Genomic DNA, 14,159 nt, shown 5'->3' on the forward strand with positions numbered 1-14,159 from the left:
TTGCGGAGATTTTATTTACGGGTGATTTCAATTTGGCATGGGACCCCATTAAAGATAGAAGTGCGAGTGCTGGGAGGGGTTCATCGCCTCTGTTATCGGCATTGTAGGGAAGTTTTGACACATTGACCTTATGAGACTCCTGGCGGACTATGAGGGGAGATGATAGGGATTATACTTGATTTTCACGTGTCTATCAATCCATGTCAAGAATAGATTGTGAGGGTAACTGCTAGGATGATGGAAGAGGGGAGGTATGTAGAGCTGGGGGTCAATGGCCTTGTCTGACCATGCCCCCCTGTGAGTGACAATTATGGATAGAGGGCCGCAAAGTGGGCTGTGGGCTTGGCCGTTTCCGGGGGAATTGTTGAACGAAGAGGTGATGACAGAGGGAATTGGGGACAAAACAGTTGGGTATTTCTCTACTAATGACAATCAAGATGCCTCCTTGAGGGGATTTGGGATGCCTTTAAAGCAGTAATATGAGGGGAACGCATTGCACTATGAGCTTAGCGGGAGAAACAACGTGTGACAATGGAAAAGGATTTGGAGGCCCAATTGAGGGACACACAGCATGCAATTGTGCGGTTGAACATTGATAGAACCCTACGAATGTGCCGTTTTTACAGAAATTCAAATGAAATAGAGACCCTAGAAAACATAATGATACAGACTGCAATTTATTTACAATTTAATTTTAAAAAATTAGTTCAGCTTACAGAATGCACTGTAAAAGTAGCTATTCTTTAAGGCAATCAGTTGGTGGTTTTAATATAAAATGCCAGTTTTCATGCAAGAAATACCATTTTCTGCATAAATTATTCAAACAAAAACATGCATATTAAACAGCCAATTACCTGGCATTCATCAGCAGTTCCCTCACTCAAGGCACCTTCCCCTCGACACCAAACAATTCCTCCTGCTTCTCAAGAAACCAACACTTAACACTGATGATGTTGGCAACTACCTCCCCTTCACCCATCTTTCCTTCCAAGATAAGATCCTTGAGAAAGCACTAGTTGAGCAACTCCTCCAACACAACAGCACCAACTGTCTCCTTCAGTTATACCAGTCTGTCTTCAAACCCAGATGCAACATGGAAATGGCCATCAAGATGATTCATGATGCCCTTTACGTCTTCGACTATGGCCCATCTGTGCTTCGTGGTTCTCTCGACATCTCAGCAGCGTTCAATACAGGAGACCACCAGACATCCACTGACATTCTATATCACCTAATGGGGATTAGTGAGACATCTTCAGCTGGTTCAAATCCTACCTTGTTAACCGCCACCATTTCATCCAAATGGATTCTTCCAGATCACCAACTCTACCCATATCCTTTGGCGTCCCAGAAGGATCCATCCTTTACCTCTTGATCTTCAACGTTCACATGGAACTGATCGGAACCTTCCTGGCTCCTCACACAATATCCACATTCACCAAAATGCAGTTTACATGCTGCTCAGACTCAAGATATCCTCCATCAAAGGTATCCACAGGCTCGCAGCTTGCCTCACGTTGATGCAGTCCTAGATATTTGGTGCTTACCTCAAGTTCAACCCCTTCAAGTCCAGATTCCTACTGCTGACCAACAACATTGAACACCCTGACATCCAGACCTGGCCTCTCCCCTATGAACCTCAACGGCTTCACACCCCAGCTGATCACCTGTGCCAAGTCCTTTGGACTCTACATCAACAGATGCCTCTCCTTTATGGAGCACATAGTAAGTAAGACACAAATGACATGGTACTACTTCAGGTCTGCTGTCCAAAGCTTGGTCCTCTACCACTTGGATGGTGGCAATGCAAGTGTGGACGGTCTTCTGGTGACCACCCTGGCACCCCCGAGATGTGTCCTACATGGTGCAACACAACACATCAAAGGACCTTGTAAATTCAACCATATCCTCCTTGCCGTCATCAAACTGCACTGGCTACCGCTGCAAGCATGTATCACCTTCAAATTCTGTTGCATCATCTACAAGGCTATCGCTTTAAGTCTGAAAGCTGCTTCGTTGATAAGCATGTCCAGAGGCCTACAATCCCCCAAACGTAACGACATGTGCAGACTTCAACTCCAATATTGCAGGAAGAAAAGATCCAGAAGACAGGACTTCTTGGTCTCTTGGTCTACACCCCCCTGAATCCTGAACCTCCTTCCCGTAAACGCAAGACTCATCCCTTTTGCTTCTATATTTCAGGAAGGCACTCAACCCCCCCCCCATACTCTTCAAGGAATGGCTCCAACCCAACACATGGGCGATCTGCTCTCCTGTTTTCTCCCGTAGTTGCTTGTTGGTCCCTTGCTGTCAAATTGTCTGACCTCCCCCTGTTAGCTCCCCACTCCCTTGTATCTCTGCTTCCCTTACTCTGTAATTTCAGCCTATGATCCTAAGCGATTTGTTGCTTCCCCGAAACTAGGTCCATACTGAATAAATACAATAATAAAAATGGGCGAAGTGGGGCAAGGCCTGTGCACAGAATGGGCAGCACCAAATACAGCGACTTCAAAAATGTTACTGCATCGTGTGAAAGGGAGTCCTTATGATGGAGGACAGGCACATCTTAATGCCACTTCATCAGAAAACTAAGCAGCAGAAAAAATGAAATTGGGAAAAATATGTTGCCCAACATTGCAAGCTTTCAACTGTTACTGCCTTGGAAATGTGGCTTTGGCTCTCTTTGATGGTATATAAAAGTCATACTATTGTATTGTAGTCATTTATATAGCACCTTTTGCCATTATTATAATCTCAGTGCGCCAGTGGTTGGAGCACCCTCGGAGGACCGTAGTCCAGAATGTTGGAGATCAGAGTAAGATTAGAATGCGTCTGTGCATTTGGCCAAATAAGGCTTAGTAGGGCTGGCCAAGCTCCGGTAGAGAGCAACCCATGAGGTCAGGCGTGCGGAAGGGTGCTGAGAGGAGTCGGTGTGAGTGCTAGAGACTTGCTATGTGTTTGGCGTGCCCGAATTTGTCATAGGTTTTCGCTGCCTACTGATGTCAGAGGTTTTGATGGGTAGTCTGGTGTAAGTAGGCAAAGAATTATGTGACCAGCACTACCGAATTCTTCATAGTCCTTGCTGTATACTAATGTGTGCGGGTAGCAATGCCTGCGGCCAGTGTCCACCGGAGTGAATTACACGTGCCTAGCAGATTTGGTGATTTGTTGCATGCACGCCCGATCAGGTTTTGGCTTCTTCTGTCGATCCTTGCGGTTGACTTTCTTGCTGATCCATTCTGAAAATGCCACATTAAAATATCAAACATAGCCACAGCTTGATTGCCTAGCCATTTTCTCCATCAACCCCCACTATACAGCTCAATATGCCTGCAACAACTGGTGGTAGGGATGCCATGTGTGAAGTCAAAGGGTGCAGGGGAGGGCCATCATTATGAGCAGGAGCCATTCTGATAGGCAGACAAGTAATACAAGACACAGGAAACAAATGTCTAATATTTGTGAATACATACATTTGGACACATCTACACAATGTAATCATATATTCATGCACACAAACGTAGCTCTTCCCAAAACCCATGTAAATGAATGTACAGCCTTCGATCCGTTTGAAGCCAATCAAATGAAAAGCATTGGCTTGCATGACACTAAAACATTTTATGTAAACCGCAAGAGACAGTCTGGTGTGTGGTAAACGCCTACCCCATGCCTATGCAACAGCCAGCCAAAACTGTTGGCTTTACCAATACTTGTTTATAGCAGGAATTCAGTGTAAAGAACCGATGGAAGGACACGCATACTGCTTATAATTCAATGTTATGATGCTCACGTAGTTAGGACTGTTTTATTTAATGGGGACCAGGTTTAGCTGGCTATAGCTGCAATTAAACCATTACCTTTCAGAAGGCTGTTCAGAAAGCACACAGATACACGCAGAGATCCCAGCTTGATGTGTTTTGGGCATAGAGCGACAGGTACTGGGTGGGAATGGTCGTACAAATAACCAAACACCCCTCACAGGTTGTGTCTCTACTCGCATCTCACTCTCCCGTTTTCACTTCCCATGACAATAGATTGGGCACATTGGTAGCTCTTTCAGCCCCACCTAATAGCCCAAACAAAAAATACAGTATACAAATGCGAGACTGCTGTTGTATAGCGCTCGAGATAGATGCATTTCTTTTGAGATGCAAAATATAAGCCCGTGACATCACTCCTGGATAGCTATTTTTAGTCTTCCATAGACAGCCAAATACTAAGTATTTGGTTCTGTGTGTGAATCTGTTTTCTTTGGAAAAGTTAGGCTTTTGTAAGAAATAAATTGAAATATTTGGAATTGAATAACTGGATTGCCACTATCGAGAAAGCAAGTGCAAACAAACTGCTGACGCACCTTCCTTTGACTTTTAACAAAGTCAAAGAACCGCAAAATTACTGCATTAAGTTCCCTAATAAAGTATTGCGGACCCTATTCATGAAAGCTAGACTTAATTTGCTCCTAACACGAGAAATTACATCAATCAGATCAGCATCGCCTGAAACTGGATGCCGTCTGTGCAAAAAACATGACTCCCCAGAAACACTCAAACATCTTGTGCTGATGTGCCCAGAGACAATCCAGAATTGTCATATCTACTTGGCACCATTACTTATTGATCCTCGAACGGCAGACTTGGAGTCCATTTGGAACAGACTGATATCTGGGGAAACCAGAAGATGGACCATAGCTGCGTTGAAACTTATAGATCTGGCATTAAAAACGACAATTCAATCCACAAACGAGATGCTGGAAAATGGCCCAGTCTAAGAAACCACATAAATTTGTGGCTAGACTGTATGGATATTTAGCCAGTGGACCAACAAACGAAGTAGCTACCTCAAGAGGACGAGTCTGGGCGTCTCTTTTCGGTTTTCTTAACCTTGTAAAAATCATTATTTTATGATTAAATTCAAGTATTAATAAAAAAAATTAAAAAACCTTATTTTAATAGTAAAACAAACTGCAATATATCAACAAAGGGAACTGACACTTCGAACCTCGGACTGGATCATTGGGCAGTGCTCGAGGGGCAAGCAAGACTGGTTAATGTAGGCTTGTTTTCTGGGCCACTTCAATGACGTGGAACACTGTACATCTGGTTGTTGTAACTAAAGTTACAGGCCCAGCATGTTTTTTTTTTAAACATTTTTATTGAGAGAGTAGGTCAGCAGCAAGATACAACACAAACATATCAAAACATAGCTTAATTATTTTACAGCCTTCATGTTAAGGGAGGAGGGGAAGAGGAAGACATCACAGTTTTCGGACATGAGAGCAGCCAGTACAAGAGAAGTAGACATTGCAGATCAAGGCGAGGACCCGGGTGTTGCATCAGGGTCCGAGTCCAGGTCGCACAGGTAAAAGCGTAGCAATGACCAAATATCCTTGGGGCGACATGGTGACGGAACCGACAATACAAGTAGTTCCTCATCGTCATTTACCATACAAAAGTCTTTTTAGAAAGTGGTTCTGGTTGGGGCGGTGGAGGACTTCCAACATTTAAGAATACAGTGTTTGGCAACAATGCAAGAGATGTTAAATAGTCGCCTCGTGGTTTCCTTTACCTTGCCTATATCGCCCAACAAGTATTTCAGGCGGGAGGGAGTCGCCGGGATGGCTGTGATATCTTCAAGGAGCCTCGCGACTTCCTTCCAGAACTCCACAATCAACAGACATGACCAGTACATATGATAAGGCCCCGCATTGGGGGCGTCACATTTGGGACCGGCACCTGTGCAATTTTCCACAAATTTAGCTAATCTGGCAGGGGAATAGTGTAATTGGTTTAAAACTTTGAACTGAATCAGCCGGAGCCCAGCATTCATGGACACTGATCGAGTAAGCTGACAATACCGTGCCCACGTCTCGCTCCCAGATTTCTCTCATCGTGTTGCGCGATGGTGAATGGGTCTGCACCAATGAATATAGCATAGAGACCCCCTTGCCATGACCGTCCATAGACACTATTGACCTAATGCATGCATGGGACTGGGGTTCCTGCGGAAATGTCGGCCACTTCGCCGAGAAAGCAGCCCTCATCCTGTAGTATTGAAGGCGTTTAAGCTGGCCCCTCCCCACCGCTTCAGTAAAGCCCGTGAGGTCACAGAAATCAACATCAGGGAACATGTCGCGTAGCGTGAAAAGCTTGTTAGGGTCCCAGGATTGCTGGAGGGCTCGATCAAATGTGGGGGAAATGCTGGAGAAGTCCCACAGGGGGACTTCCGGGTCATAGGGGGATTCCAGTCCTAGCCTCTTGTAAATTCTGGCCCAAGCATGAGTGGTCGTGTATACCGGATCGAACGGGCATATGTCCCCATAGCTTGGGTTAAGAAGGACTGAGCGTATGTTTGGGCGAACAGTGATTTTCAATCAACATGTGGGGGACAGTGTCCTCTGGGTCGAATCAATGCTTTGCAAATTGAGCTTGCGCGCATAAATAATAAAGCTCAAAGTCTGGAGCCGCAATGCCTCCCTGCACAAAAGGCTCAACCATCTTATCCCAACCCATCCTGGCAGTTTTCCCATTCCAGATAAACGAGGAGGCGAGTGATTTAAGTTTCGAGAAGAAGGGTTTACCAGGCCAAAGTGGGATGTTATTGAAGTAATATAGGAGCTTGGGGAGGACCACCATTTTGAGTAGCGCAACTCTGCCATACAGGGATAGCGGAAGGCTAGCCCACATCTGGAATTTGGTCGCAAAAGCTGACAACAGTTCCCCATGATTGTGTGTATATAGCAGGGTTTTATCTCTGGCGACCATTATCCCTAGGTAGTGTACCTTGGTTGGGGCAGGTCTAAATCCCTCTATTTCAGCTAGGTCTCCCGTGCCGTCAGTAAGGGGAAATATTTCGGACTTCGGTACATTAATTCTATATCCCGAGTATTCTGAGAATTCATGCATGTCCGACATGATGTGTTGCACATTTTCTTTGGGGTCGCGGACATATAGTAAAGTGTCGTCCGCGTAAAGTGATATTATCTGAGGGGGGCCGGTCATCCTAAGACCTCTGTGTGAGTGGTTCTGACGTATGAATTCCGCCATTGGTTCAATGGTCAGAGCGAAAAGCAGGCCCAGCATGTTTTATATTGTGTCGCACATGTTTCCCAGTAGAAATGCGTCACCTGGTGGCAGGGGTGTTGCTAGGTCTGGAAAAGACCCGGGGCTATGATGATGTTGGAACTGTTGGGACAGGGGGCTAGCTAGCCTGTTGGCTGTAGCTCTTGAGATTCTATCCGGGGCTGCAACCAAAAGACCACGGGCTATAGCCCCCTTAGCCCCCCCCCCCAGCAACGCCTCTGCCTGGTGGTACTTAAACATTTTTGAAAAGTCCCAGTCCGACCCTGGATTCTTCTGAACTGCAAGTAACATTGTGCTGAATCGTCTCTGTTATCAAGCCCAGTGATGAATTTTAGAAAATTCCAAAAGCTTAATTGGATAGTTTCTCTATATTCTTTTTATATTAACCTCCTGCAAAAAAGCCCGATACCTTTTCATGTTTTGTTTCTGGTTTGTATCCACAGGATCAACTCAAGATTCTCAAAAGGGATCTGCGGTTGGTAGGTCCTTCTCTCTCAGCTGGAAGAGTCAGCAGGATGCTGTGGAGCCGATGAGGTTCAGGAGTGCCACAACGACTGGGGCTCCAGGAGTCGAAAAAGCAAGAAGCATGGTCCGTCAGAAAGCAACAGGTGAGGAATCAAATGAGGCAAGACCTCACTAGCTCTCGGCACATGCTGCCTCATTCAACACCCTTCCAAGTTCAGGTACTGTTTCATTCTTGGAGCATGACGCCTCTAAACTAATGCTTTTGTGCTTACTTATTTTACCAAGATTTTTCTTCTCGGATGGTTGATGGGTCATGCTGCTTTGGGTAATATCTTTCTAAAAGTTGTCAGTGGCCCAGCAGACTGTGTCTAAATACATGTGTGGAAAGCATCTAGCAATAACATTACGATGTGTGGGTGGTGAGACATCTTTAGCGTATCATAAGAGCAACCCTCCAGTGGTTTCAGTGTCAAAGGCTTAATCGATAAAGAACAGGCCGTGTGTGATTGGCCGAGGTAGAAAATGCATTTTCGTCTGTTTTATTTTTGGAAAATCTGCATGCTTAATTTCTGTTGAGCAAACCTGATTTGAGAAGTGTAGGCATTTTACATCTAGATGTGTTGTACTGATTTGAGATTCCAGATCAGATTGCTGCATTTCTAATTTTCTTCTGATGTCGTTTTTGCTTTCTCTTTTCCTGGAAGCTAAGCGAAGCCAGTCTATCACCAACTGTGTGCATCTTTGTGAGGCTTTGCCAGCTGCTAAAAGTGTCCCTCTTCTGCTTCACACTGTGAACTCTGTCTTACCTGGTATCTCTTACTCTTCTTGCTCTCACAGACTCTCAGGTATTGTACTTCTTTACTATTCTTGCATGTTTACCTGCTGTCAGTAGATCTTCTTATACTATCCAATTAGGACGCAGTTTCATAATTTGCTAGACTACCTCTACTTGCTTTTAAGCTCATTAGTATTACAAAACGTGCTACTACACATTTAAGAATAACTTCGCTGATGCCAGCGACGACAAGAAAACAACTTGATGATGATTTGGAATTGCATCCTCCCCACAGCCACAACATTTTGAGAAAGCACTCTTTGTACATCAGGTTGCCTTATCTTTCTTTCCTTTTTTCAATTGTTTAACTTTTTTTCCGTTTATTACTGGCATAATATTCAAATAGACAGTTCGTGTTGCAGTAGTTCCTGAGTCAATACATGTTTGGTATCACATGTTGCTGCCTCGTGATCCAACATGTATTCACTGTAATGAAGAAAAGTCTTAAAGCGTCCGCTAGGCTGCCACTGGGAGACCTGCAAATCCATGCCAGCAGGACCCAGCACTGAAATGTCAATGGCTGCTATCAGAATAATGTGATTTTACTCATGCTATGAAACCAATTTTACATTGCCTTCTTTTGAACTATGTAGCCCCAAGGAAATGTTTGTCACGAAACATGGTTGACTCTTTATGGAACTGCTGTTGTGCATTAAAGGCAGAATCCTGGCTGGGTATGAAAAGTGAAGTGCATAGAGCAGGAGAGAGAACAAGAATGAACGTACAAGTGTAGGCAAGAGTAATAATTTGACAAGGAGGCAGAAAGCAATATCTGACCAAGATGGATAAAAAGAAGGGAAGGAGAGCCATGTACTAGACAATCCGCATACTTATACATTGCAAGACGCTATCGACCAAAATTATGACAGCTGAAGGGGGGAGTGATCGTTTCCTTGACAATATGATGCAATCTCTGTTCAAAGCAATACACAGAGGTGCAGGTCAGGACGTGGAAGGACACTCGGTTACTAATAGCCCAAGTGGGAATACAAGGCAAGCAAACTGGGGATGTAAAGGCTCATTGCAATAAAAATGCAGAGCAGACAAGTGTCACAGATGATGCAGAAATCACTAAGAGTTTTTGAGATGGTTATTTTTTTGTTTGTTGGTCCCCCTTGCCTTGTTATGACCCTCCTCCCTAACCAAGGCATCCATAACCCCTGGTTAGTGCTTCCTAATGTTGACCCCCTGCTATCTAATTACTTTCTTATACTGTGGATGACTCCCTAAATACTGACTAAACTCCCACAAGGCCTGCCTAGCTGTCCAGTTGTTAGTATGTTAAATGGAGTTGGGGTAGTGCCTCACAAGTACTTTGTTGGATTCAGGCTTTCTTCAATATGCCCACTCTCACCTTTTCCTGTCTACTCTCACTACTTCAACCATCCATCTTACCAATTCTCTATCCTATCGATGTCTCGCACCTCCTTTGCCTGCCCCTCCATAGATGTTAACACTCCTTCCTCTACACCCTACTCCTCCCTCCAAACTACTACTACTACTCTCCTCCTCCCACTGCTACTCAAACACTCTCCTACCACTCAGTAGCATGCGCTTCACAATCACTCTTTACATTAGTCTCTCTTGCCACACACATGCACACTAATGCAGCAATACACTTGCACTCATTAAACCAATACCCCACCTTCTCAAATAGCATCATCAACAACAAGCCTCCTCCTCCTTCCTTCCTGCTAGTTTCTTGGGCTGCCTCCTCCTCCTTCTCTGACCTCACCCGAAAAACCCACACTTCCTGCTTCCAGTTGTTCCCTTACTTAGGCCCTCCTCACTGGGGATATATCGTCTTTCCCTGTCAATCATTCCCCGTCTGCCTTTCCTGGGTTGTGAATGTGTATCCTGAAGCCATAAGAACCCCTCCCACTTCGTCCACGTGTTCATGCTGCAGATGTTTAATGGCAGCCCAATGTGTTGGGGTTGTTTCTCAGGCCCGCGCAGGTTAGTCTCTGGGGGTGGGGGGGGGGGTCCTAGCCCCTACTAAACATTCCTGGTGGTTTAGGGAACAATGTTGCTCGGTTACTTAATGCGTGTGTTTGGCTGCAGTGTCTCTGCTTCCGTGCTGTATGCGGGGTGCTCCGCTGTCATGCGAGTATTGCTGTTGCTGGTTTGGGATGGTCGGGGGTTGCTCGTTCTATTCTAGATCTTGGTCTCCTTTCAGGTTACAGGGAAGAGGTGGGACGTTAGATGGTAGTTTTCGCTTGGCCGGTCCTCGAGATGGGCATCTCTGAAAAGAACAGAAAAGACCTGGCGAGCATTGTACTTTTGAGGCTGACATGGTTGTGAAACACAGGGTTAATGCAAAAGAGGTAATGGGTTGGTTCCCCTCAGCTGCCTTCCTCCTCAGGCCCAGGACTGGCAACTGTCGCAGGAGTGTGGGTAGAAGGTAATTTCAAGCAAACTGGATCAAGGAATACTGTAAACTAAGAAAGAGAGGGCTAGGCGTCAGAGCTAAAAGCATGGGCAGAAGATGCAAATAGAAGAAAGATAAAAGGAGCTTAACAATTATTCGGTAAAGCTGGGGACCAAAGAAACCTAAAAAAGTGGTAGAGTCGCTGAAAACAGGAAGCCAGGCTGGAAATTGCAGGAACACAGCACACAGAGGAGGTACACGAAACTGTAAGGACAAAGCACAGTGAAAAGACGGGCATCTGTCAGGAAATGGCACACATGATTGGGTGATTCAGGATGCTGGGGACCAGCAGAGAATGGAAACTGCAGGGTACCAGCACAAAGAGCACAGGACGGAAACTGCAGGGATGACATCACAAGGAGCAGGAGCTGCTGGAGACTGCTGGAACACAGCAACACATGGGCCAAACTAGGAGCAAGATGCATGTTCTGGAAAAGCCCAAGACACAATTATCAGCAGCCAGTGTAATTCTCACAAATGTTCCATCCATTTAGAAACGAGGAGCTTCAGTGTGGCAGCTTATAAGCCATTCTAGTAGGCAGCACACTAGGATGTAGTGTGGATGATTGGGCTGCATACAACAAGTCACAGGTGTGGGTGACTGCGTTCTCCGACATGACCTTGGACAGGGAATACAGTCCTGAGGATTTTCAAGTGTTATAGTACAGAAAGCACAGTACGTTAGTGGTCAGGGTTTTGCCATTTCCTGCTACTGCATTGTCTGGATTTTAGTAATTTAAAACATGTTTTGATTTCTCTTTTTTTTTAAAGACTTTGATGTGTTTAAGTAGAGGTGAGTGAGAGACTTTTAAAATGCTGGGGTTTCAGAATTTCTTGACAGTGCTTGAACGGAATTTTGGACCTTTTAGACATGGTTCAATTTTTCTACGGAACATGTTTTTGTGTAAGCAGAGGTCACAGCAGTATTCGGAGTTAGATCTGGTGGCGGTGTTCAAGACAGTTTGTCTGAAGACAGGACCTCCCAGATGTCGTGATGCACAGTTCTGACGGTTATATGTTAAATAGGAAGTTTAAAATAAAAAAAACCAAAAAATAAAGATGAAAAGTCCCATTTTAGAAAAGTGCTTCATTTGAATTCTGTGGCTCTGGATGACTGGTGCACTTTGTGTCAATAATTGAGCACATACATCAAAATAAGTTTAGCTCTCAAACCTTCAGCGTAGATCCTATGTTGGAGAGAGTCACACTTGAAAGTATTTGGAAGGTGTTCTTGGGAAGGGGTATTAAGGATAGACCACTGGAAATCTTATAATGAAACCAATTTTAAGAGGTGATACATGTAAAAGGGGACTTGTTGCTTGAGCTGTTAATATTTTCCTAAAATATTGAGCTGCAGCTTTCATAGACTGCAATGTTTTAAACAAACCTTTGTTTGATATTCAAGCTAGGAAACCTACTGTTTGGAAACATCTTACTGCTCGTTTAGGAGTACAGTTCCAACTGTACAGCTGTGGAAGGGTCTATTGAAAAAAACAGGTGAATAACTGACCTAAGGGAACATTTGACAGTAGTAAATAGGACCATCATTAGAAGTTAGTGAATCTACACATTTCCTAGATGGGGAAACCTTTTTTTTTTTAAGACACTTAGAAGAGTATTGTAACCACGGTTTAATCTGTGAAATCTGCATTTGAGGGAACTACAGTTTTCATAATTACTTTGAATGCATTAAGTTTGGTTAACGAGCAGCATGTTCTGTCATCCTGCCTCTCTTGGGACTAATTCCATATTTCTCATTTTCCTGTCATGTGTACCAAGTTTCTTCTCTAATCATGTTCACTTACTTTGAATGATTTTCGTCATGGGTATTCTCTCTCTTTCAGACAAAAATAGTTTACATGTTCATCAGTGCTAGACGGCGATTGTGAACGTATTTAATAGACCTAGTTTGGCTTAAATGCTCCTATTGCTCCCCTTCCCGCTGGTGATTGTGGCTTACATTGTTGGAATGGACATTGTTCAAAATAGAGCTACGATTACCGCACCACAATTATATATATTTTTTTTGTATTCTAAAGGGTGCAAGACATGTTCTGGATGTGCTCACAATGTTCGTGACCTTTTTTCTGTTTGTTTCTGGTTATAGTGATTATAAAATGTTTGTTATGAAACATATCATTAATAAACGGATAGATCCAATTTACTTGAAGCTTTTGCTGAGGCATAACAATGTTAATACCAATATCTTTTATGGCATAAAATATCAGCAAAACAAACATTACTATTTTCTGGGGACGTTGAAAACTGCAGCAAGGCAGACATAATAAGATGGCCACTCCAGCTTTAGCTCGTTCAACATTTTAACCATCATCACATTTTGCCCAAGAAGGGGGAAAAAGGCTGTTTAACTGCTAAATCGCAACTCACTGCTGTTTGCATGGCTGATGTGCTAGTGCTTCGATGCACATGGCTTACTGACCCATGTAGCTTTTGGAACTACCATCTTATCCTCTCCCCGAACCCAACACTTTCACCAATCTTCAACACCGGCTTTGCAGCTTTAACCAGCTTTTATCCCGCCCTTTTGCCTTAGCTATAAGTAGATGCTCAACTTCCTTGTGGCTAATGAGACCACTCCTTAAAATCCCTGTATAAAGGCACTATGCACGTTACTGGTATATAGAGGCATTTTTGTTCTTTATTGGCATATATTTCTGTTTATCAAGTTATATTGGATGGTTTTTGATTGGTACAGATTAACTCGCTTGGTACATTATGAATGTGATGTGCTGCCTTTCAAAGCATGATGCACTGTACTGGTTTCCTTCAACATTGTTATTTTGCACTTATTTGAAGCGGTCAAAACAATTATTTACTGTTGCCGAGTCATTGTTAAAATTATCTTGCCATGTGTTTCAGGTGACATCACACAGATTGTGTGTTAATTGTATGTGGTAACTTATTTTATGATCCATAAAATGCATTTTTGTCTTCTGAATTCATACAGAAATTGATGAAAGTCGGCTACCAGAAAATATGTTGGGAACAGACTGCAACGGGCATCTTAGTGACCAGGAACAGCAACAGCTAACCCGCAGTAGCAGCACTTTGGATTTACCCGGCCATTTATGTTCAGACTTCTTTGGAGGTACTAACTGTTTAAGTACATTGTTGTGTTCATGTAATGTTTTATCTGTTGCAAAAATACAGTGCTTATACTTTGTGCGTAGTCTCCCTTCCACCGCAGTAATGAGAGATTTGCACTTCAATGGACCATCCCGAGTATCTTTTGCGTAACATTTAGGGCATCAATGCATTACTCTACCCATTCCCAGCTCCCTTCCCTCATTCAATCCCCAGATCTCCTTTCTGTCCCCTGTGGTGTAGAAGT

At 43.9% G+C, this 14,159-nt stretch overlaps 1 protein-coding gene across 4 annotated transcripts in view; it reads left to right on the forward strand.

Moving 5' to 3' along the window:
• The window catches only part of RALGAPA2 (Ral GTPase activating protein catalytic subunit alpha 2), a 3,672,963-nt gene that overhangs the window by 1,342,074 nt on the left and 2,316,730 nt on the right, over positions 1 to 14,159 (forward strand). For 3 of the 4 annotated variants that reach the window (XM_069608069.1, XM_069608070.1, XM_069608072.1), the window contains exons 16-18: positions 7,523 to 7,687; positions 8,249 to 8,389; positions 13,776 to 13,916. In XM_069608069.1, the coding sequence (XP_069464170.1) occupies positions 7,523 to 7,687; positions 8,249 to 8,389; positions 13,776 to 13,916 (447 nt within the window). The remainder of the gene's footprint in view (positions 1 to 7,522; positions 7,688 to 8,248; positions 8,390 to 13,775; positions 13,917 to 14,159) is intronic. The other variant, XM_069608071.1, reaches the window with a different exon arrangement.

Source organism: Ambystoma mexicanum, chromosome 4q (assembly GCF_040938575.1).
Source record: "Ambystoma mexicanum isolate Mex_15411 chromosome 4q, UKY_AmexF1_1, whole genome shotgun sequence".
Classification (NCBI taxonomy): domain Eukaryota; kingdom Metazoa; phylum Chordata; class Amphibia; order Caudata; family Ambystomatidae; genus Ambystoma; species Ambystoma mexicanum.